A 23924-nucleotide genomic window follows, 5' to 3' on the forward strand; every position below is an offset into this window, starting at 1 on the left:
CTGAAGTTTTTAGCTCAGGTTACCTTGAGAACTGATGTATTACGTCATCAAATTTAGTTTGATCTTCATCCTTTAGTTCTTTGACAGCATCCAGAGTCTTCTTAGTAAGTGCACCAGAGGTTTTAATCATACCTATATACAATACATACTGAGTGATATAATATGGAAGGCAACTGAAGCTTTGGAAATCTAAAAATTACAAGCTTTGTGCATCCGCTTTATTACGCAAGAAACGGAAGAAAAAGCCAAAGACACAAATATGTTCCCAACAGTTAAGCAATACAAAATTATTTGGGGGATATCTTTTTCGTTGGAAACGCTGATCCACTTTATTCTCGTGATAGTCTGATAGTGATGGATGCTTTCATTTGTGAAAAAAAATCAAATACAATTTTTTATGTGATAAACAATAAACATGTATTGAAATATTATTACTTGGGCAAAGTACACTTGATGAATTTCAAGAAATGTTAAATTAGTGAGCAGAGAGAAAATGTCATGTCTTCATATTAAAGCATTTTAATAATTATCAAGAAATCTGACTCCGAACCAGATCAAACCGGATTAAACTAAAATAAAATGCCCTTGCTTAAAGGGACTGTAAGCGTATTTGCAAGTAACCCTCCACGCAAATATGGGATATCAGATTCACAACGATACCCTTGAAACCACGGTAAGATTTTAGTGTTAACTCTGATAATTCCTATATTTTTAGCCGTAGAAATGTGTAAATCTCATTTGTTAGAAAACCCCACATTGATTGAAAATAATCAGTTTTCAAAATTATAAACATTGATATCAAATTCATTCTTGATCAGATTAAGCTTTTAATGATACCTTTATCTGAATATTAGAACAGAAGAGAGTGAATAAGATTATGTTTAATGTGATATAACAAGGTAGGGGAGGGGTTATATATGAAAATCCTATTATATATTTTGTGTATTTAATATGCATTAAGCTGGATGTCCCATTAACCATAGAAATTAAGAGGAGTTAAAATAATGTACACTGAGAAAAAGTTGCAGAAATGACGAGGTTTCCCTGATGTGGGGAGTACCTTAAACAAGGCATAGCATTTAAATAAATCGTACTTAAACATTGACATTTTATTTAAATGATTCAGACTTTGACATTAGATCTTTACATGATCCGAACCAGTACAAGGTTTACATGATCCGAACCAGTACAAGGTTTACATGATCCGAACCAGTACAAGGTTTGCCTGTGATAGTGTTTACTCGTACCAGCCCGTCTAGTGTACCCAGTATGTGGTTGACCCATGTGCGTTTTATGCAACAGAATTAGGCGAACAGAACTATAGTGCCTCCTTCAAAGATTGTAAGCTCTCAAGCAAAAATCGGGAATGATTTTGCAAATAACTTCTTTATAGTTCATAGTTCTAAAATGTACTTGTCTAGGGCGACAAAAAAGTACAAGTAAGTACGTGAGGCAAGGCGTTGCAACACTTTAAAGTTGACCCGGTCTAGAAAATTGATACAACAGTCAGGATGTAAGTGCCCTTACCTAGCAAAGGTTGAATAATAAGATTGTCCGCTTCTGTCCAAGATTCATCACATTCAAATTCATCAAGAAATCCTTCATTAGTTCGAGCCTCCTCGATCTCCCTGCATCAAAAATAGGTTTAAGCTCATTCTTCAAAAGTTTTCTCTAAAAGCATGGCTTGGCTTAATGTATCTATATATATATATTAAGTTGTAATCTCTGTTTGTATGTCCGATCATAACTCGGGAACCCCTTAACCGAATTGCCTCAAATTTTTATTAGGGAACTCGGGAGACCCTCGGAAATGTACTTAGATTGGTTTTGAGATTATAAGTTGAGTAGGTCGACTTAAATAGGAAAAATGTAGTTCCCCGGTAAATTCTTTTAAGTGCGGGTAAACGGCGGGAGAAACTTTTAGTAACCTGGGGAGCGCTGTGTTCCCAAGCTAGTAGTTGTATAAAGACAAGTTTGAAACAGGGTGATTACTCGTCTCAAACTTGAAAGTTCTAATCTTTCTATCTTTGCAATCTGACGTCGCAGGTCTTTGATGGTTCACAGTATAATTTTGTTTATGCTATACGGTATACAATATACATTCCGAACAAAATACTGAAACAGAATTTCTTCTGGAAAGTTCGTACATCAGGGACAAATTAGTTTTAAATGTTAAGGTTTTAATCTTAAGGTTGCAAAGATATAAAGATTGGAAATTTAGAGAATGAGGGGCATAATCCGTAGAACTTGATCATAAAGAAAAATTCTTGTTTAAATCTAACGAGAGAACATTTACTTCTTTAAAATTTATCTAAAGTTAAGCTGATTTATATCTCAACATATTTTTTTTTAAAATTATTCTCTAGAAATATGTTATCTTAAATATTAGAAATAACAGTAGTTAATAAAATTATCATTATCATTATTACGTATCTAAGCTTTAACCTGAGGGCATCTTTGATAATATTTGCCTCCGCCCTGAGATAGAGAATACAGGCGGATCTATTATCTCTAGGCAGCTGGTTCAATCGTTCACACTCCGCCGTTACCATCCCACACTCACTCACTACCAAACCAGGGGTAATAACTTTTTTATCTGGCGAAATTTTTTTGTCATAATTTTAGATTTATTTTATACAATGAAAAACTTTTTTTGCGAGTTTTTAATATGTCTTACACCACGCTTAATAGGAAAGTTTTCAAAATTTTGTCAAAAAATCCATTACAGAAAATCCCGATAAGAATTTTGCATAGTCCACAATATTGTGTGGAATAAGGAATGAATATGTAGTCCAGACATTTTTTAGGTTTAACAGTTTGTCCCTTTCCTAAAGGATGGCTGTCTTTATTGTATTTGACCCCAATACTATTAAGAAGGACAGCTGTGAACCGGGAACAGTTGTCGAGGATGTCTCCCACCCCGTTCTTCAGCTTGGACTTCACCATCCTGCCCTGGGCGGAGGGGTAGCTGTGGAACATATTCATGAGGGCAACACATGCTATCTCTAATAACAAAATTAAAATTTAACCATGATGTAGATTTGTAGTGTTTCAGATACCTAGATCTTACTTTGCTCCCAAGAACCGGATCTTCTCTACTACCAAGATCCATTTCTTAATGAACTTAAAATATCCGGCTCTTTACAGCAACCTAGATTCGGATTTGTATGAGTAACCAAGATCCGGATTCCGGATCTCTTTAAACAACCAAAGTCCAGATCTTTCCTGGCTACTTAGATCAGGATCTGTATCAACTTCAAAGATCCGGATTTATATGATCTTTAAAGATCCGGATCTTTGACAGCTATTTCCGGATCTTTCCCAGCTATAAAACCCGGATCTACATCAGCTTGTTTAATGAAATCTATTAAACGTTCTTGTTGCTAAGATGTCAAGAAAAAAAAAACATGGAATGCTAAGTTTATTGAGTAAAAAATAATGAACAAAAAGTACGCAAGTCATCCAAGAATTTGTGATATCGAGGTTATCATTATAATTATCATCATTAAACTTACAGACAACGTAAATGTGATATCCCCGTGCAGAATCCTTTAAATAATCCTATAAGGCCCCAAACCATGTTTCTGAATTATGTTTCCTAACAGAACTAAAATCCCTTCTTTCATAATGAAACCCCTCTAGCTAGGGAGGCTAGGCCTGTATTGAAGACAGATTATATAAAGAATTCAAATTCTCGGAGAAAACTTTAATAAAAATTCCTTGAAAACGACTCCAAGCTTGAAATCTAAGCAATATAAAAGAAGATGACAGTTAGGGCTAGGGTTGGTGTCTAAGGCGGGGGGGGGGGGGGTGTCGTACATCAATTCTTATAACATGGTTGTATAATGTATAACCATTTCAACACAACGTTAAAAGCTATATTTTAAAAGTTGCCGATATATTTATTGGAATACAAATTAAAACCTTTACATACGTTTATCTTCGTATCAAATGATTTTTGAAAAGACGACATTAATGAGTAGATAAAAACCTACCTAAAGAACCACACACTGAGTGCATATCTTCAGGGGTTGGAAGTGGGTCTGATATCCATAGAATAGTAATCTTATTAGTCTCATATCCTAACTATTCAAATAATTTTAATAACTAATTTCCTAGTTTTTATAGAAAAGTAATTAGTCAAATGCAAAATATTAAATTATTTCATTGCCAAGAAATAATAAAATTTTCTAGTCACTGTTAATTAGGTAATTGATTAAAATGATTTCCTTGTCGGCTATTTGAAGAGTTTTCTCCCAGAACTGTTGAGGATTAAAGTTAGTATTGCTTGTATCAGTCTCCTCCACTATACTAGACAATCAAACCAATGTACAATAATTCTAAGACTCAAGTAATGAATAGTTTAAGTGACAGTTAACGTGATTTCTAGGGAACCTCTATTTGGAGAAAGTCATGTCCGATACACAATGGAATAATAAATTATCAAAATTTACCCATTTTCTTGATAGAACAAAATTTTCTCTTCCTCTATAAATACTAGGTTCAAAAGCTGCTCTTTAAATGGCGGGTCAATTAAAATTTCGTCGTATGTCCTTTTAAGTAGCAAATTAAACATGTTTTTTCAAATAGGATTTTTTTATCATTATTTGTTGAAAATAACAACTAATAAACTGGTTTTCCTCAGCTGATCTTTAAAATTTCGCAAATTCTCCGCCATTGTTTTGAATATCCGTTCAAATGCCGCCATTTTCTCTCGGTCCGCCATTTTATTCTGATTCGTTTTCAAGGTTAAATATTAATAGAATTTTAATTCTTCTTACTAATTCACATAATTACTTGCAGTACGGAAATTTTGGATAAGTGTAATTGTACAATTAGTTGGAAAGAGTCTCAATGAAAAACAATTAAGTTATTAAGGAACTCGAGATAAAGGGAGGAGGGTATGAGAGTAGATATTAAAGAAAAATTCATGATCTCGGAAATAATAATTAATTAAACAAAATAACAAATGGACTAAAATCAAATTAAAAGTGTGATGCGTCGATTTAACAGCTGCCCGCTTGACTTCTTTATGGTTCCCCTTATCATCCTTTCCATTATAATTCCTCTTTCTCCTTCTTCTCCTTGTTCTCTCCCTCGAAGTTCAAGGAGGCGCTGTTGATACAGTAGCGCAGACCAGTGGGTCCAGGACCATCCTATTCATTCGTTCATTAGTTCATCCTTTCATTCATTCATTCATTCAACCTTTCATCCTTTCATCCTTTCATCCTTTCATTCATTCATTCATTCATTCATTCATTCATTCATTCATTCATCCTTTCTTTCATTTATCCTTTCATTCATCCATTCTTCCTTCCTCCCTTCCTTTGATTCATTCATCCTAACCATATTCTTCAGTCAAGGGATATATTTCATTTATTCATCCTTTCAAAAAAGGTGCATTGTAATCTATCAAGGACATCACATTCATTCTTTCTTTCATACGATTAATATTGGCTAAATCTCTTAGAAAAAAAGTAATTTCATTATTATTAACAATGAAATTTTTATCTCAATTCATAACTAACAGAACATTTAAGAATAAAAATACTTAATCATGAGATCGTGTTAGTAAGAATCGAATGTAAAATCATTGAATCTTATATATCATAAATATGAATTCAAAATAAAAGTACTACTTACATTGAACACATGACCCAGATGTGCGTCACAGCGCTTACATCTAACTTCAGTGCGCGACATACCGTGACTGTTGTCCGTAATGCGCTCAATATTATCACTCTTATCCTGACAACGTTAAAATTAATTATATTTTTAAAAATTACGAAAAGTTTTCTGTAAGTATCAGGGTTACCCACAATGGATGAGACTTCAGAGATGACTGTAAGGAATTTATACTGTCTGTTTTCTTAAATTCACGATTCCATGTAACTTTTCTTTCGTTGGCAAATCATTAAACAAGTCATTATCAGTCAATACTATTATTCAGGATAGCAGACTTAAATCAACCTTGAAATTGACATATTTTATGAGTTTTAAGTCGTCTTTATAGTCACACTTCTTGAGTAATCATGTACTTGATACAACAGGATTGAAAGTCTTTAAAAAATGGATACATAAAAAACCGCACTTTTTCTATGTGTATTCAGGATTGGGTGAATAAGTAATTTAAAAAAAAAAAATCGAAATCATGCATTTCTTTTCCAGAAAAAACGCAGAAAAAAGTTTAGAAAAATTTGAGTACTTACAATTTTTAAGGTATCATAAAAAGAAGGCCAACCGGAGCCCGAATCAAATTTGTAATTTGATGGAAAAAGGTCAGCGTTGCAGCAAACACATTTATACATTCCTAAAAAACAAATAAAAAAACTAGAATGAATGATTAAATAAATGTATGAAAGTATGAATAAATGAATGAAAAGATAAATAAAATAAATAAATGAATGAAAGATAAATGAACAATTAAATAAATACATAAATGAAAAAATAAACAAATGAATAAAAGAATGGATGAATGAAAGAATGAATCAACAATTAAATAAATAAATGTATGATTTTGAATGAGTAAACGACTGGCAAGATGAATGAATAAATGAATGAAAGAATTAATGAACTATTAACTGAATAAATAAATTAACAAATAAATAAATAAAAAATGCATGCGTAAATGACTAATGAATGAATAAATAACAGGATGATAGAATGCAAAAATGAAAGGGAATGAATAAATGAATGTTTCAACAATTTATATATTTTTCTAATTTTGAGTTTTAGAAAAATGTTGAGACCTTTTTCTTTGTTATCGTTGTAAAGTCCTGTCCATGCTCTTTCTGTTCCATGTCCTCGAGCTACCTTCATAATACAAGAAATTCTGAATCTCGAAAAAAACGCGAACATTTTTTTTTTTTGGGGGGGGGGGAAGTTGTAAAAAATATTTAAAGAATTAACAAAATACCTTCCGAAATAAATTCTAAGTAAAATCTCAATATGATTTATCGTTAAATAAATCTCAAAGAATTATACCATCATCAGGTTGTAAAGATATAAGGATTTGAAAATTCGAGTTTGAGGCACGTGTTCACTGGTCAGATAGAGTGTTTCTCTCGTTTAAGTGTCATTTAACGAGAGAAGAAGCAAAAAGTGTTTATATAAATAATATTTGTCTGGTTTATTTTTAATGATGTCCTCATTATATAAAAAACGAAATTGTACTAAGCATATTTGAATAGCATTTTTTGTTGGTAATGAATGTACTCCGAGTTATAATGAACATCATTCGAAGATAGTTCTAATTAACAGTCATTTGTGAAGATTAAAAGTTAGATATAACACCATTATTTAGATGAAATTTTAGATTATTTTTTAAGGGAAAAACAAACATTAAAATGAAAGATTTACAAAGGTATCCTTTAAAGCTAGGTCCAATCGGAAAGTAATGAGATATCATCCTTGACAGTTTTAAAAACTGATTGTTTTAATTCTAGCCTTTCTACAAAAGTGACTTATGCATTTTACAGATATGAACAATTTTTATTTATGTACCATATTTATAAATCGCAAACCTGATACTGCATGCTGGTAAGAAGTTGAGCCCAATCATCTTCTTTCATATCTACACATTTCAAAACATTGCTCTGACGCCACTTTATTATAACAAAATAAAAAGAATGTTTAGTGATCACCCCCTGAACATCTTTACTCGGTTGCACTGACGCCACTTTTTTTTAACCAAAACAGGCAGTGTGCTTAAGGAGACGGTTTGTGGGTGCTAGGACCGGTCTCATTTCGTGCCCGTAAACCGTCTTTCTCGGCACACTGCACCATAAATTGTGGCGGATTTTAACTGTTTATTGATTTGGAGACGACACATCCAGTATCCAGAGTAATTGCAACATTACTAAAAAACCTTGATGATCACTCTTTGTTTTGTTTGATGATAAGTGAAAAGTGATCACTCACATCTTTGTTCGGTTGCACTTACTTGCATTTTATGAAAAAAGGATTATTGACCATTTATTTCCCCCAGAATGTATATCATCTGTGATAAACCCCTTTTCATAAAAAGCCGCGTGATATTCTGGAGAATATAGAACGAGAGAATTCAACCAATGAGGTTGACAGAACCTCCACAATTATCAAAAACGGCGGGATCCATTAGATCAAATCGAAGAGAGAAGTAATCAAGTGTAAAGATTACGATGTTAGCAGTGCCAACGACCAGGATGAAAAAATACTGAAGCTTTCATTTTCTCCCAAGACATTTATGGCGGATTTACACAAAATTAATAGCGCATTTCCGTGATAGTTGAAACATTATTTAGTAAAGCGATCATATCAATTCGGACTTTTCACAAAACGCAGGGGGGGGGGGTCATTTTATAAGAATTATCATTTTATCCTGGAGTTTCAAAGAAAATATACAAATCAATTACGCAACACAGGGAATAGTAACAGAGGCCAGAGGGCTCAGTCCCCTGGTCTAGAGAAATCTATAATCAGGGGGTTCTCAGACCCCAACGGGTGCTGAGTCCCCCCCCCCTGAACAAATTCCTGAATATGCCCTTGACTAGTAAGATACTATCATAGTGATCACATCTTAGCCCGGGTATGCTTCACGTTTTTAAAGGATTGGACCAGACTTAATAAATTGTTATGACTGTAAATGTTTAAGAGGTATAAAAAAGAAATGTTAACAAAAAACCAACAGTCTGATTAAGTGCAAAAAGGTCATGATACAATTGTAAGAAATGTGTTCAATTGGATAATCTCATCTTAAGAACTGAAAATTTTAATATTTGTTCGTACAATCAGATAAAATCATGAGATGTAAGGATTGACTAATGCTAAAGGCTCCCATCATTTGATAATTATTCATTGAAAATACTGTTTCTAGCTGATATTTAAGAAGCTTCAAGTCTTAATCATTTTGCAATTTTAACAGTGATCCCCAACAAAATCATATTGGAACCATATTAACATTTTAAAACACTTTTCTATCTTCTATGAACTTATGAACTACTTTGACTTTGCAACGAGGAATTTTTCTTTAAAAAATACTCTACACATCAGTACGTCAGAAGCAACAATCGCTAAGTTTAAAATCCGTACCGACATTTATTGAAAAAAAGAAGAACAAAGACAACATTCATTTACAATTTATTTCTATGAAATAGGGGGGAAAAATCACCTTTGGGATTTTCTCTTGCTTTGTTTAGAAGCTCGGGATCAGCATTCTCAGCAGGATCTTTCTCCTTCCATGTACTCGCCATTCTGGAGACTATTGCACCAGCAGAACTAAATCCTCCTACATATACAAGTAAGAAAAGAAACACTAAAATAAAGATTATGTCCGCTTTTAAGAATTTTCTGCTACACAAACGGAAGTAAAAATAATTTATTGGTTAAATACTACGTCCTAGAAATTGGCACGAAAAAAAAAAGATATGATCTCTAATCGCACGCATTTCTGAATATTTCTGAATAGTGCAATATAAAAAATAATAACAATTAAAAGTACGTGCCCCTGCCAACCTCCAATTCTTACAAATTCTGCATACAGTTTAAGATCTTCATCAACAAAGGCCGTAACAATATTTAGATAATTTATCCCTGTGTTTGAACTTAACCCTATTCCCGCTGGGGGGGGAAATTTGCAAATTTTTTTGCAGATTCTAAAAGTAGAGCACAAGAGCTTTCTAATGATGTATCATTTGTCATATTTGGACATAAAACATGGGATTTAGAGGGGGGGGGGGGTCAAATTGCCCCCCCCCCCCAGCGTATCCTGGTTTTCAAGTACCCCAGCGGGGATAGGGTTAAGAAAAGCAAAAAATAACCCTTCCTTCAGTTAAAGGGACCGTACTGCAATTTCAAGTGCAACTCAATACATAAGAGTTACACCTCCGATTCACAACAGTACATTCAAAGCTTAGTCCGATCAAAAATTAATTCAATATCCATATTTTTTTATCGTTGAAAATTGATTACATTTTTTTACATAAATGACAACCTTATGTGAGCACTAAGTTATCAGCCCTTCTTCCCTTGATTGAACTTACCAATCTGAACTCCTTTTTTCAGCTGTTCTGACCAGACTCCGTTTCTTCGAACACAATTGAACAACACTGCAAACAAACAACCAAATTCAAGACTGGAGAAAAATGAAATCTTCCAGAACGATTTGAAAATATAAATATCTCCCAAGATACGTGAAAGTTTTAAAGACGACTTACACCGGATTTGAAATAATTTGCGGCATTAATTTGGAAAATTAATTAGAAGTCTAATTCTTAAAAACTATCTAAAATTCCCCTTGTTTTGTAAACTAAAACTCATGTCCCAAACCAAAATTTACAAAGTCTCAGCCCTACCTAGCGATGTGAACAGTAAGTACATTCAGCCGTTCTGATTAGTTTAGATGTTTACCTAAAGCAGATCGAAATCGTGACATTTTAGTCTGGAAATAGAAATATTTAAAGATGGCGGAGAGATCACAGCACGTGGTAATTTCGTGGATTATATGCTTTGGTTTAAACTTTAAAACAACTAATTTGGTATTTTTTAAATCATCTTTGACTTAGGTTAAAACAAACATTAAAAATAATTGGTTTTATAAATGCGAAATTCTTACTTTTTTCAAAAAACAAAAACCTTATTAACTATGTTAACACTTCATTGAAGATTAAATTCAACGTAAATAACTATTGAGCTTTACCTGACAATTATTTCAGGTCTACAGTTTAAATATTTTCAATGAAGAACATGAACCGCTTTAAAAGATATAAATTTAATTTCATAAATGCCCGACAAATGTCAAGGATTGGCTAGTACAGACTTTAACCTCTTCTACTGAATAGGATTTTCAAAACAAATATTCAAAATGAAAAATGAGAAGATGGGAATTATTTGATTAAATTTTGTTATCCCGTACTTTCTTTACACATTTAGGCATTGATTTCTTTCATTTCAAGTGAAAAAAAAGATTAAATCCTACTATTCAGAACTTGTTTAATTGAGCTCTTTCAGATAAATGGAAGCTTCTATATAAGCTGCTGTATAAGTAATTTCCGATTTCAATTTAAGCTTTTCTGAAGCTACAATATCAGCGTGTCAGATTTTTCTGAAAGCGTTCCGAGATCAAAGCTGCTTATCAGTTTTCGTCAAGCTCTCTTAGCTCACTTTCAGCTTCTCGGAAGCTTCCACATCAATTATCTCTAAGACGCCAGAGCTAATTTGTAGCTTTGCGTTGAATCAGCTAGCCTGGAGCTGCAAAAGCTTCTCTCTTAACTGAAGTATTTCAGCTTCCTGGGTCTCCAGCAACTTATCCTAAAATCAATTAGAATTAATTTAAAAACATTTTATTAACCTAAATAATGTTTCCTTTCCATTTTTAATTAAAATTGTACACAGAAAAAGAAATATCAAATCAAATCAATTTTAAGTTAAATCTTTTGCCATGAATCTTTTTATGGCTTATTCTGGGTGGCCAAAACTTTTTTGAAAAAATCCGTACATTTTCAGAAAAATCCGTACAATCCGTACAATTTTCGAAAATAAAATCCGTACAATCCGTACATTTTTTTAAAAATCCGTACAATCCGTACAATTTTCGAAAAAAAAATCCGTACAATCCGTAAATTTTTTTAAAAATCCGTACAATCAGTACAATTTTTGAAAAAAATCCCTGCAATCCGTACATTTAAGAAAAATAAAACCATTTTTGAAAAACTATATTCCTGGTAGTAAAAACTACTGTAGGTATTTGAATGCTTGGATGAGAACCCGGAAATAATGAAAAAATAAGATCAACTGAAGAAACTCAATTTTAAAATCCATTTAGCTTTGCAACCTGAAAACCTTTGGTTTTTGAAACGAAACCTAATTAATCTGGCAGAATTCACAGTTTATAATAACAAAAGTCTACCTCATAAGGTTGCAAAGATATAAAACTTAAACATTACTATTAAACACTAGAGAGCTGGATAACTAGAGAACTTGAGATTTAGAGAACAAGAGAACAAGAGAACTTAGAACTAGAGAACTTAGAACTAGAGAACTAGAGAACTAGAGAACTAGAGAACTAGAGAACTAGAGAACTAGAGAACTATAGAACTAGAGAACTAGAGAATCAGAGAACAAGAGAACAAGAGAACCAGAGAACCAGAAAACTAGAGAACCAGAGAACTAGAAAACTATTGAACTAGATGATAGAGAACTAGAGAACTAGGAAACTAGAGAACTAGAGAACTAGAGAACTAGATAATAGAGAACAAGAGAATTAGAGAGCAAGAGAACCAGAGAACCAGAGAACCAGAGAACTAGAAAACTAGAAAAATAGAAAACTAGAGAACCAGAGAACTAGAGAACTAGAGAACTAGAGAACTAGAGAACCAGAGAACCAGAGAACCAGAGAACTAGAGAACTAATGAACTAAATAATAGAGAACTAGAGAACTAGAGAACCAGAGAACCAGAGAACCAGAAAACCAGAGAACCAGAGAACCAGATAACCAGAGAACCAGAGAACCAGAGAACTAGAGAACTAAAGAGCGTTGATTCTAATTTTTAAAACTGTTTAGATCGGTGTGAATTAGAGTGGAGTGTAAATTTAGGATCTATTATAATTAAAATTAGCGTGGTACAGGGGTTGCACACTCATTTAAAAGAAAGTTAATATTAAACTAAAAATGAAAATATTTACAGATAAACGGAAGAAACCTGAGAGGATGTTCTCAGATCTGATAAAGAGACAGTTAGATAGATAGATAAACAGAGAGACAGATAGATAGACAGATAAATAGACAGAGAAACAGATAGGATATACAAACAGATAGATAAAAAGATAGATAAACTGACATGCAGATAGATATACAGATGGATAGACAGATAGCTAGACATATAGCTAGATATATAGCTAGAAAGATTGCTAGACAGATAGCTAGACAGATAGATAGACAGTAAGCTAGGCAGATAGCTAGACAGATAGACAGATAGATAAACATATTCTCAAATGAACACTTCTGGAACATATTCTCAAATGAACACTTCTCTGACATATATAGAAAATTATTAATGAATTTTTATTGTCAATTGAAACATTAATCAATCTAATATTATTTAGAATGGAGACAATAAGTTAATTTTGACGAGAATTGTTTTTGAAATTTTCATGAAAAATTTGCTGAAATGAGTGAAAATTTAAAAAAATGGTGTATTTTCAGGAGAAAAGTCCGTATAATCCGTACAATTTGAAAAAAATCCGTACAATCCGTACATTTTGGGCACCCTGCTTATTCAACGATTAGAACAAAAGAAAAGCAAGTGTAAAGTGGCTGAAAATCATAAATATAAGGGAATATGTAAATACTGTTAAGCCGTAACCCTGTCACTCTGGGCCGTAGTAAATTTAAATTTGAACCAGTTTTTACCGGCCTGCCAGATAACAGCCTATACTGACCCGATCCTATGGCACAGTACATCGCTCTGACCAGACTAACATACCGACAGTGGTCAAATTTCTTGGTATAATCCCGTCGGAGGGCTAACTATGACAACTCCCATGGCGCGTTCAGACCTTTTACAGTACCCGGCCTAATCCTAGGCCTATTTGACCGACCCCACTGGCTTAGTCCACCGTGCTGTAAGTTTGAGTTTAGTATTGCGAAGTTGCTAGCCACGACCAAACTTGATCCATATACCCATCATTCATGGAAACCAAAACATTGATTCAAGTACAGTCATAATCAGAAAGACCCGGACACAATATAAAATTAATCAGACGGCTTTATACTCGATTAATGAAACGATAGTAACAAAATATTATTTTTGAAATAGTCCTGCTGAATTCAAATTATGGTCTGCCTTTTTTGTGCAAATATCCAGAGATATTTATGAAAAGTCGATTGATTAACTGTCGATATCATCCGGATCTTTCTGCTTATGACTGTATAAATCACGATCATGATCATCATGATCATCATGTACCTTCTCTTGAAGCCGTTGATCTTGCAGTTTAACAATCTCTTTAAGTTTTAAATTCTCTTCTTCTAATTTATTTCGCTCCATCTTCTCTACTTCTGGTTTACTGAATAAACCCTAGAAAGTGAATAAATTAGTAAAATGAAAAAACGTTTGTTCCTTTTCTTTGGTTTTTCTAGACCCCCCCCCGCCTCGATCATCTCGATGGCTTCAAAATCGCCTGTTTTTATGAAAGTAGTAGTACTGTGATAATCTGTCACAGTAAAATACAAAACTACAACATCACTCTATACTTAATAGTCTCAATATATTCCCCCCTCCTACATAAACATTGTTCAATCAAGTACAATTACATGTACACAGCACAATGCAGTGCATAGGCATTTTTAAATGTAGTACATTTATATGGTTCAATGTATTACAAAAACACTGTTCAAAGTAGTACATGTACATTGTACATCTTCTCACTCTCCCTAAAACCATCCAAACAGTACCTGAAGCAACATCTCTGCTGTGGGTCGTCTATCAGGTTCAGGATGTGTGAGCTGTAGAACAGTTTGAAGAATATCATCTTCCAGTCTAGTATTCTCCAACCTTCTCTCCCGTAGACTTGTCAGGGTTCGTACCCTCTCCATATCAGTGCAGAACGGATGAAAAAGTTCAAAGAGTACAATCCCAAGGCTGTACATGTCACTGCTTGTGGAAACCTGAAGCAAAGCTTAATCAGGGGGCATAAGTTCCAAACAGCGATTTGGACATTTTCTGATCGAGTGTTAGAAACTAGCAAAAAATTACAAAGTTATCTTTTTCAAGATTTTATATCTTTCAATACATGCAAAGAAGGGAAAAAATGTCATTTTTAAACCAGTAATAAGGTGAAAGATTTATTTTTGGGATGCTAATTAATTTCACCCTCGAGCTTATCCATTTTATTAAACAGTTCCCGCATTTCAGTTGATGTTTCGTTTCAGTAAATGTACTTATTTTGACTAATTTATTCCTATTTGCAGCAATTGGTCAATTTTTAAGCATTTAATTTTACCTTTTTAGGTAACAAAACAAGATTTTTTGAAAAATTAATGTCAGCGAAACAAAAAATCTAAATTAACTCTAAGTTGTGAAAAATACGAAAAAAGGACGACAAGCGGAAAAATGCGCAAATTAATATGAGACGCGGCAAATCTTAATAAATATAATTAAGCATTTCCTGTGAAGTTTTTAGCTGTTCTGGAGATGCATAGAGCTGTGTTCCAACACCTATAATTAATTTATCTATATTTATACTTTGTTTGTCTGTCTGTCTGTTTGTTTGTATCCAAAATGTCAACACGGCTGAACCGATGGGGCCCAAATTTTATGTGGGACCTCACATAACCCCAGTGAAGGTTTATGAACGATCAAAATTACAAAAATTTGTGTCAAAAAGTTTGAAAATGCATGAAAAAAATATTAGTAAATCCGCGAACTTTTGTGTTCGTTATTGTTTTATATTATACAATGTACAAAGTGAAGATGCTCACAGATAGTCACAATAAAAGTTTAAATTTAAAAGCCTTGTTAATTATATATTAATCAAATAGAAATGTTCTTTAAACGGTTGAACTGATCATTAGTTTAATACCTGATGTATGAGCTGTGTGAATATGTTTAGGAAGAAAACTGGCGTCTTTAATCTCTGATGGTGTTTCGGGAACATTCCCTTGATCTACATCCCATTCCTCTTTTTCCTTGCTAGTTGGCAACAAAACATCCTTAACATTTTTTTTTAAAATGTAATATTGTAAATTTTTAAAAATAATCTTACCTTGGCTAGCCCAAAATCCCCTAGTTTGACCTCTAATGCATTGTTGAGAAATATATTTCTTGGTTTGATATCTCGGTGCAGTATTCCTTAGCAAGCAATAGTCTTCAATCAAATAATCAACAAAAAAGGTACAAAATTGATCAATGTTCATAATAAAATAACACTTTGCAGTCATTGATCAATCAGGAAACAAAGTGGGCCAAAATATATCGATGTTTTATCATATTATTGACGCAACCCATGGTAATAATCGATTAATCAATAATCTTGCAATAACAAGGGCCAAAATATATCAATTTATATAATTTTCAAATAATCAATGGTTATAATCAATCAATTTATCAACAAAAAGTTACAAAATTGATCGATGTTCATAATAAAATAACCCTTGGAAATACTCGACCAATCACTGAACAAAAAGGGCTAAAATCAGTCGATAAAAGAAAATAGTTTTTATTAAGAACTTCTTTAAAGATGTGCACCGTTTTCGTAATCGAGCGAGATATTTAAAAAATAACAAAGTTTCCCTAGATTTATTACCATTTTATGATACCTTTTGAGTGAAGATAAGCTGTAGCGTTTAGTATTTGATGGAAAACCTTGTAACACTCATCTATGTTCAGGGATGAGCCTTCACTCCATTTATCATTTCTCTCATCTAACCAGACCCTTAAATAATTTCTATTTGTAGTTTTATCTATTTTTCGGCTTTTATCAATAACAAATTTGCCAAAAAAGTGGTTTGTTTGATATAAAGTGGGATCTGAGCTGGGAACTTTAAAATGGGATACCATTAATCCCGACTGCTTAATCCGAATATCAAATGTGGACATTTTTGATTTCTTGCTTGATCCACTCTTTTTTGGATAAAGTACAGAAAAATCAAAAACCGGCTTTTTTAAATTATGAGTCCTTCCCGTTTCTGAATATTAATAAATAAGGGTAAAATTGGACAACATTATGGATACTCCCCCCACCCCCCAAAAAAAATCATATATTTCCCTTTAAAAATCATTCCCCCCCCCCCCAAAAAAAACCGCGAAAAAAATCCTAAACTCATACCTAACTTCAGGGGGGGGGGGGGGGGGAATTTCAATGAGGGGTTGAGAATAATTTGCCAAGAAAATTTACACCCCTGAAGTTCTACCTAAGTGTGATGGTACAAACTTCCATCTGTATGAAAAGGATTGCTCTTTCTAGTTTGGGAGCAGAGTTGTTAGGTGAATACTCCACCAACTCCCTCCTTGAACCTGGACCAGATGGAAGGAAGACGACAGACGAAGAGTTTTCGTCCTGACTAGACTGATCTCCGACCCAGAACTTTCCGCGGGTTTTCTTATGGTCTGTTCCCGGATTTGTATGATGAAGGGTAGATTTAGAAATTGGAGTTTGAGGTTTACCAATGACCCGCTCTATTTCTGAATCCCATTCTGGTGGAGTACCTTAAATATAAATTAAACATGGTTTCTTAAAACTACTTAAATATTTATTGTTCACTGAATACAATAAACACCCAAGAAAATGTATGAATAGGCCATAAAACTGTCTATTTTCAGAAGAAGAAAAATAAGAACCTCCCCACCATTTTTGTTCAGAACAATGTTTAAAGAGTATCGTCGAGAATTAGGAATTGTCAACAGTCCCTTTAAATTGAACTGGTAAGGGAATCAGCACTTGACTGAGACCCTTACTCGGACGGCGGTCAGGGGATTCCACATCGGAGATCTTTCATGATCTTTTTCTTATCTCATCTTACATACCTGTCATCTCTACGATTGTTTCGACTAGTGTCACTTTCTTGTGCTGATTAGAGATAAAATTAATGTTTTCTGAATCCCTAAAATCATATCAATTAAATTAAAATTAAATATTGTAACTTTTTTGTTAAAAATTCCAAAGCCCGTTCTTTATCAAACTAATGGTCTTCTTAAAGACGTACTTTTGAGATGGATTATTATACCGCTAGATGTGTCCGGTTTCATTATCTATCAATAAGAAACTTACGCAAGACATCTAGGGGCAAAATATCGCCCCAGGACGGACAATGCTAATACGTAAGTTTGATACGAAACGGGCTCGAACATAAATTTTAAATATCTTACCCCCTACTTCTGATAGGATCATCTTTAAAGTTGAAATCATTTCTCATGTTACCGAGATTGTCACCGAAATCTGAGTTTTCACAATCTAATTCCTCCTCCAGGGCCTCCCACTCCTTATTCCAGACCACCCTCTCCTTGGTATCCATGGAGGACTCTGAAGATCTAAAGCTTACGGTGTAGTTGGCATTGTAGGACCTGGATCCAGTTTCAGAATCACAGAACTGGATTGACATGCTGGACTCCTCCTGGGGAGGTTTAGGTAAAATGCTGGAGGTCGCGGGTTTTTTAGAGATTGGAACCTGTTCCGAGCTTGAGGTTGAGGACGAGATTAGACAGGACGGAGAAGTGTAGGACTGAGTTTCATCACTAGAACCTGAGTATTCTCCGACAAATGGTTCTAACCAGGCATTCTTGTATCCAACTATATTCGGATGATTTACCTTATCAAATAAAACAACTAGTTTCAGTTATGTTTGAATACATAAAAATATAAATAATTAAATAGTTGTAAAGTTTAAGGGACTGTCGGCGTAATTTCAAGTAACTCTAGATGTAAGGATGGCAATGCCCGATTTACACGGTAAACTTGAAAGCTTTATTTGATCAAGTATGAATTAGATATCAAACTGTTTATTTTCATTTGCGGTTTCTCTGCGTAAGTTTTTTTTGCGCATTCCTTGTTTATAAAAAGCAACGGAGAAACTCACAGAAATAAACACTTTTCCGAGTCAGAAAAAGACGTTTAAATCACTTTTATAGAAACTGCAATTGAACATAATTAATTTCATTTTTTATCTTTAACCAGAGGATTTTGATATTCTTTATATCGAATATGGACATAAATGAAGAGTGGAGGGTTTCTTATGTAGACTAAGATATAAGAGTGTTCTTTAATGGTTTACCTTCGCTAGTACTGTGACCTCTCGTAGGATTTTGAGGATTGTGCTTTCCTTGCAGATCTTCACAAATACCTTCTTAACAGCATAGACACCATGATCTAGCTTATTCTTAGCCCTGCATTTTTATCATTTAATACTTAAAATTTGTCATTTGTCAGTCATCAAATCAGTCATTCGTCATTAATGAATCATCGGTTGATCGTTGACCGTTGACTGTTGAGTTTTGACCGTTGAGTGTTGAGTGTTGAGTGTTGAGTGTTGAGTGTTGAGTGTTGAGTGTTGAGTGTTGATCGTTGATCGTTGATCGTTGATCGTTGATCGTTGATCGTTGATCGTTGATCGTTGATCGTTGATCGTTGATCGTTGATCGTTGATCGATGATCGTCGATCGTTAATCAATCGTTAATCAATCGTTAATCAATCGTTAATCAATCGTTAATCGTTAATCGTTAATCGTTAATCGTTTAGTGTTTATTGTTTATTGTTTATTGTTTATTGTTTATTGTTTATTGTTATCTATTTATCGATTATCCTTAACCATTATACAACCATTTATCGCTTATTCTTAACCGTCATCTATTTATCGATTATCCTTAACCGTTAAATAATCATTTATTGCTTATTCTTAACCGTTGTCTATTTATTGATAATCCTTAACTGTTTATTTATTTATTTATTAAACCGTTATAAAACCATTTATCGCTTTTTCTTAACCGTTATCTATTTATCGATTATCGTTTATCGTTCACTTGAAGATGAAGGGGGGGGGTGTTAATTTTCGTAAGTTTGACTGAATAACCTGTAAACTACGCCGAATCCTCCTCCCCCTATCAGTTCTTCTTCCACAAACTCTTGTTTATATCTGAAGAAAATAAAGGGTCTGATGGTGGATTATCTATATATAAATTTGGCTTGTCTGTCTTTTTGTTTGTTTGTTTGTCTGTCTGTTTGTTTGTATTCAATAAACGTCAAAACGGCTGAACCGATCGGGCCCAAATTTTTTATGGGACATCACGTGACCACAGGGAAGGTTTATGAATGATCAAAATTTCAAATATGTGTCTCCATCAAAATTCGATCTTCATTAAATTTTTAAAAATTTTGAAAATCCACGAATTTTTTTGTGAAAATCTGCGAATTATTTTTGTTTTGTTTTACGATGTACACAAAGAGAACATGTTCACAATTAATTTAGAAGATGGGCGCGAAGCGCCCTATAAGGCTAGTATTATGTATATGGTTATATAAATATATATTTCAATAATTTAAGATCATTTCAAAAATCGATCCACGAACAAAAAAGGGTGTTAAAAATGGTGCGGAAGTTTTTAGAATTTAGAAAATTTAGAAAATATAGTTAAGGACAATAAATAAAAATAAAAGTAAGTAAAATTTTTTAAACAAAACTTTTTTTTAAATAAAAGGAATTTTCCTGAATTCGTCTTTTATCATTTTGGAGAAAAAAGCCAAAATTAATCAAGCAAATTAGAAATACAAATATTTTTATTACAAATTTATTGATCAGAACCATTAAATCAAATCAAGATCAAGATCAAGATCAAGATCAAGATCAAGATCAAGATCAAGATCAAGATCAAGATCAAGATCAAGATCAAGATCAAGATCAAGATCAAGATCAAGATAAAAATCAAATCAAATCAAATCAGACTTTCAGGGTTGTCATTCTTCCATACTTTATATTCAAAGTGACACTCCTGAATTAAAAATTAAAAATTTCCAACAAAGGGGTGGAATGGACTATTTTTGTGATTATTTTATTTTATCAAGTTTCTTACCTAGAGAACTGATAGATATTTTCAGGTTTTGAGCTGGATATCGCTGAAAAAATGTGATATTTAAAAGCTAAAACTCATTCTCTTCTTTCATAGAAGTTCAGAAATCTTTCACTCTATAAAACTGTCAGTATGACTAAATTGGTGAAATAGTTCATACGTGATAAAAGAGTTTCTATCTCTTATAATTAGATTGAAGAGGTGGCTTATGAGTGCTCACTGGAAGATATTTAAAATAATTAACTTAAACCCTTGAATTAAATTCGTCCTTACATAGTGGTAAGCGATTATATCAATAGATTTAAGACGACTTTGTTAACAAATTTGCTAGTAATCAAAGAGAAGCTTTTCCAATTGACAGGCTGACAACAATGTTTATGATAACCATCTGTTTAATAGAAAATAATGATATAATCGCCTACCACTGTAGTTCACGTTTTATTATTCACATCAAAACATACTGTAATTGTTGCTAGGAAACAAACCTTTCTCGACTGTATTCAATTTAAAAACATTTAACAATCTTTAAACAATAAACATGTAAACATCAAAGGAACTTTATTGTGAAAACACTAAAAACGACCGACTACATAAGATCAGAAATGTACAGGCTACCTTTTTTACTGACAGGGATTTAATATTTTAATGAAGAACAAAAACTGCCTGACATAAGATACCTAGATAATGATCTGGTCCAGGTAGGGCAGGTAGTCTAGTAGTCCTAGCTGCTGGTAAACCTGCTCTAGCCATACCAACTAACCTAACAAATATTAAGAAGTCTAAAATCGTCTGAGACTATCCTGAAATGGAAAGTATCACTCCCTTCGCCTTTCTTAAAAAAAAAAACGATTCACATTCCACAACTGTAGCCTTAACACCTTCATCAGACCAGATATTATATGATTTTCTTGTTTTTCTATTTTTCACCTGTGGTTTCTTACGGTTTAAAGCAGCAACGACTAGAAAGAAAATTAACAAAGTTTATCTCTTAACAAGTTAAAATTCGACGATATATTCCTCAGCTTTACTCAGATTAAGGAAATGTAATGTTGTGAATTGTGTAAATATATTTTACTTGAAATTACGTGGACAGTTCCTTGAACAAAAGCGTTACTGATATTTTAACTTGATTCCACGCAATGCTGTCAAGTGTCATCAACCCATATAAGGAGATGCTGTACTAAGCCCTGACACAAAAATAAACCAAAAATAATATTACACACAAAATAAAAATGAAAGGCGATTAATTATTCGCTCGCTACGCTATGTAGAATTACTTCTAAATATAATGAGAAGGAATTGATCCGGTGTCATGCGTGGAGCGGACTCTTGCATGGGACGGACTCCTCCTATTTAACCATTTCAACACAATGTTAGACATAAAAAGCAATGTTAAAACATTTCCCGATATTTATGAATGTATTCTGATATGAAAAAAAACCTTAAAAATTATGTCTTGAGGAACTATTAATTGTTTGACGATTTGAAAGGAAGACAACATTCAAGAGGAAATAACCTTTTTGCCTTTACTCCTTTTAAAATACATTTATAAACTAAATGCGTAATTAATATATGTCAACAAATAATTTTTAATGTTTTAACATGGCTTTTTATGTCTAACATTGTGTTAAAATGGTTAAAACTTTAGGGGTCATGGGACATGTAAGAGTCCGCTCCATGTATGACACCGGCCTGTAATTTCGCATATTTGAAAGGTTTTAAAGACGTCATTTCAAATGAGCCTCCATTTAGAAAGTGACATGTCCAATTCACAATGGTAATCCAAAATTTCCTTTTTTGTCTCTGCAAGATAAATCCGCAAGTACCGCGAAAGTGTCCATTTTTAGCTAAATAAATAGGGATTTCTCATTTATCCTTGAATATAAAAGTATTAACACGATACCGCTGTTATTAGAAAACTAAACCTCTCTTTGAATGAAGGGACCCTTTAAAGTCGCGTGATTTCTACCGACCTATAGAATGCTAGACTGTACTGAGCCCTGAGCCCCTCCATCTCCTCCAGGAGAAAGGTTGGCTCCACCAACTCCATTTGAACCAAGGACTCACAAATCTCTTAACAAACATGGATGGGTAGTGGATACAGGATAGTGGATACAGGATAGTGGGTACAGGATAGTGGATACAGGATAGTGGATACAGGATAGTGGATACAGGGTAGTCGATACAGGATAGTGGATACAGGATGGTGTACAGGATATTGAGTGAGTTTCAAGATTTTGGGTGAAGTCATAAATTCTTCACCGAGAATTTAATAAGAATTTCCTCTTCTGAAGAATAAGATTATTTTTAAATGCCCCCCTACCCTTCCCCTGTGCAGTGAATAAAGAAATTTATAATTAAAACAGTAAAAATCTGTGAACACACAGGGGCTTACACAGGAATGTGTCCACGTGGCTTCTTTTTCTTTCTGCAAGTGGGGTTAGGGGCCTGAAACTCACTGAAAACCATATATTTAACTGATTAAGGAAAGGGGTGAGCCCTCATAGCCCCCCCCCCCTTGTGTACGCCTTTGGTGAAACACTAAATATATTCATATAAGAAATTAGATTTTGAAGCACGAGAACAGTCCTTTTCTTTCATAAAAATGTCTCTACCTTTAGTGAACAGTTTCCGCCGTTGTTCATCATGTTCATAAGCTGCAGCAAGCTGGTCAACCAGAGATATCAACACTTAACAAAACCGGTTTATAAAATCAAAATAGATAAAACCGGTGTATACCATAAACAAATCAGACATAACTGGTTTATACAAGAAGCAAACTATAAAAAACTGGTTTATACACTTAACAAGCAAACTATTTTGTCCGTTAGCAAACTAGACAAAACCAGTTTTTATAATCCAAAAACATAACAGGACTAATTTATACAGTTAACCGACTAGACAAAACCGGTTTGTACATTAATAAACTAGAAAAACTAGATTATACAATAGCAAACTAGAAAAAAACCGGTTTGTACATCAATAAACTAGAAAACCTAGATTATACAATAGCAAACTAGAAAAAAACCGGTTTGTATATTAACAAACTAGAAAAACTAGATTTTACAATAACAAACTAGAAAAAACCGGTTTGTATATTAACAAACTAGAAAAACTAGATTATACAATAGAAAAACTAGATTATACAATAACAAACTAGAAAAAACCGGTTTGTACATTAACAAACTAGAAAAACTAGATTATACACTAGAAAAAACCGGTTTGTACATTAACAAACTAGACAAAACTGGTTTATACAATAATCAAACTAAAAAACTAGTTTATAACATAAAAAAACTAGATAAAACTATACTAAACAAAACCGATTTAAACTAACAAAAAACAAAACAGAAATGGATTTTACAATATACAAACTGAACAAAACTAGT

At 33.3% G+C, this 23924-nt stretch overlaps 3 protein-coding genes across 4 annotated transcripts in view; all 3 read right to left on the reverse strand.

Annotated features, from left to right (window-relative positions):
- On the reverse strand, positions 1-4745 carry LOC111712257 (cyclin-D1-binding protein 1). The gene is made up of 7 exons (XM_023486826.1): positions 4641-4745; positions 4230-4311; positions 3996-4086; positions 2829-3005; positions 2446-2566; positions 1528-1628; positions 1-132 (listed from the first exon to the last, which is right to left on the reverse strand). The coding sequence occupies exons 1-7, from the start codon at positions 4724-4726 to the stop codon at positions 20-22; spliced, it is 771 nt and encodes a 256-aa protein (XP_023342594.1). The 5' UTR covers positions 4727-4745; the 3' UTR covers positions 1-19.
- The window catches only part of LOC111712258 (peptide methionine sulfoxide reductase MsrB), a 25030-nt gene continuing 5836 nt past the window's right edge, over positions 4731-23924 (reverse strand). Inside the window, exons 2-10 of one of the 2 annotated variants that reach the window (XM_023486828.1) lie at positions 22461-22464; positions 10332-10417; positions 10020-10085; positions 9149-9265; positions 7524-7573; positions 6750-6813; positions 6210-6310; positions 5644-5748; positions 4731-5156 (exon numbers count right to left, since the gene is read on the reverse strand). In XM_023486828.1, coding sequence (XP_023342596.1) covers positions 5058-5156; positions 5644-5748; positions 6210-6310; positions 6750-6813; positions 7524-7573; positions 9149-9265; positions 10020-10085; positions 10332-10356 — 627 coding nt within the window. In that variant the 5' untranslated portion in view covers positions 10357-10417; positions 22461-22464 and the 3' untranslated portion in view covers positions 4731-5057. The remainder of the gene's footprint in view (positions 5157-5643; positions 5749-6209; positions 6311-6749; positions 6814-7523; positions 7574-9148; positions 9266-10019; positions 10086-10331; positions 10418-22460; positions 22465-23924) is intronic. The other variant, XM_023486829.1, reaches the window with a different exon arrangement.
- The window catches only part of LOC111712253 (eukaryotic translation initiation factor 2-alpha kinase 1), a 16481-nt gene continuing 3232 nt past the window's right edge, over positions 10676-23924 (reverse strand). Inside the window, exons 4-19 of the mRNA XM_023486822.1 lie at positions 23151-23225; positions 22509-22608; positions 21213-21295; positions 20539-20581; positions 19542-19604; positions 18746-18857; positions 17844-18283; positions 17502-17578; positions 16889-17183; positions 16295-16410; positions 15742-15827; positions 15559-15688; positions 15145-15194; positions 14432-14644; positions 13944-14054; positions 10676-11286 (exon numbers count right to left, since the gene is read on the reverse strand). Of these exons, the coding sequence (XP_023342590.1) occupies positions 11212-11286; positions 13944-14054; positions 14432-14644; positions 15145-15194; positions 15559-15688; positions 15742-15827; positions 16295-16410; positions 16889-17183; positions 17502-17578; positions 17844-18283; positions 18746-18857; positions 19542-19604; positions 20539-20581; positions 21213-21295; positions 22509-22608; positions 23151-23225 (2069 nt within the window). The 3' untranslated portion in view covers positions 10676-11211. The remainder of the gene's footprint in view (positions 11287-13943; positions 14055-14431; positions 14645-15144; positions 15195-15558; positions 15689-15741; positions 15828-16294; positions 16411-16888; positions 17184-17501; positions 17579-17843; positions 18284-18745; positions 18858-19541; positions 19605-20538; positions 20582-21212; positions 21296-22508; positions 22609-23150; positions 23226-23924) is intronic.

Source organism: Eurytemora carolleeae, unplaced genomic scaffold (genome assembly GCF_000591075.1).
Source record: "Eurytemora carolleeae unplaced genomic scaffold, Eaff_2.0 scaffold1169, whole genome shotgun sequence".
NCBI classification, from domain to species: Eukaryota; Metazoa; Arthropoda; class Copepoda; order Calanoida; family Temoridae; genus Eurytemora; species Eurytemora carolleeae.

Excerpts from the sequence above, each read along its gene's own strand:
- LOC111712257 (XM_023486826.1), bottom strand. The coding sequence starts at position 4,726 with ATGGCGGACCGAGAGAAAATGGCGGCATTTGAACGGATATTCAAAACA. Across the intron at positions 2,567-2,828 it reads TAAAGACAGCCATCCTTTAG|TGAGTGAGTGTGGGATGGTA; the intron begins GAAAGGGACAAA and ends CTGGTTTGGTAG. Across the intron at positions 133-1,527 it reads TATTATTCAACCTTTGCTAG|GTATGATTAAAACCTCTGGT; the intron begins GTAAGGGCACTT and ends TATTGTATATAG.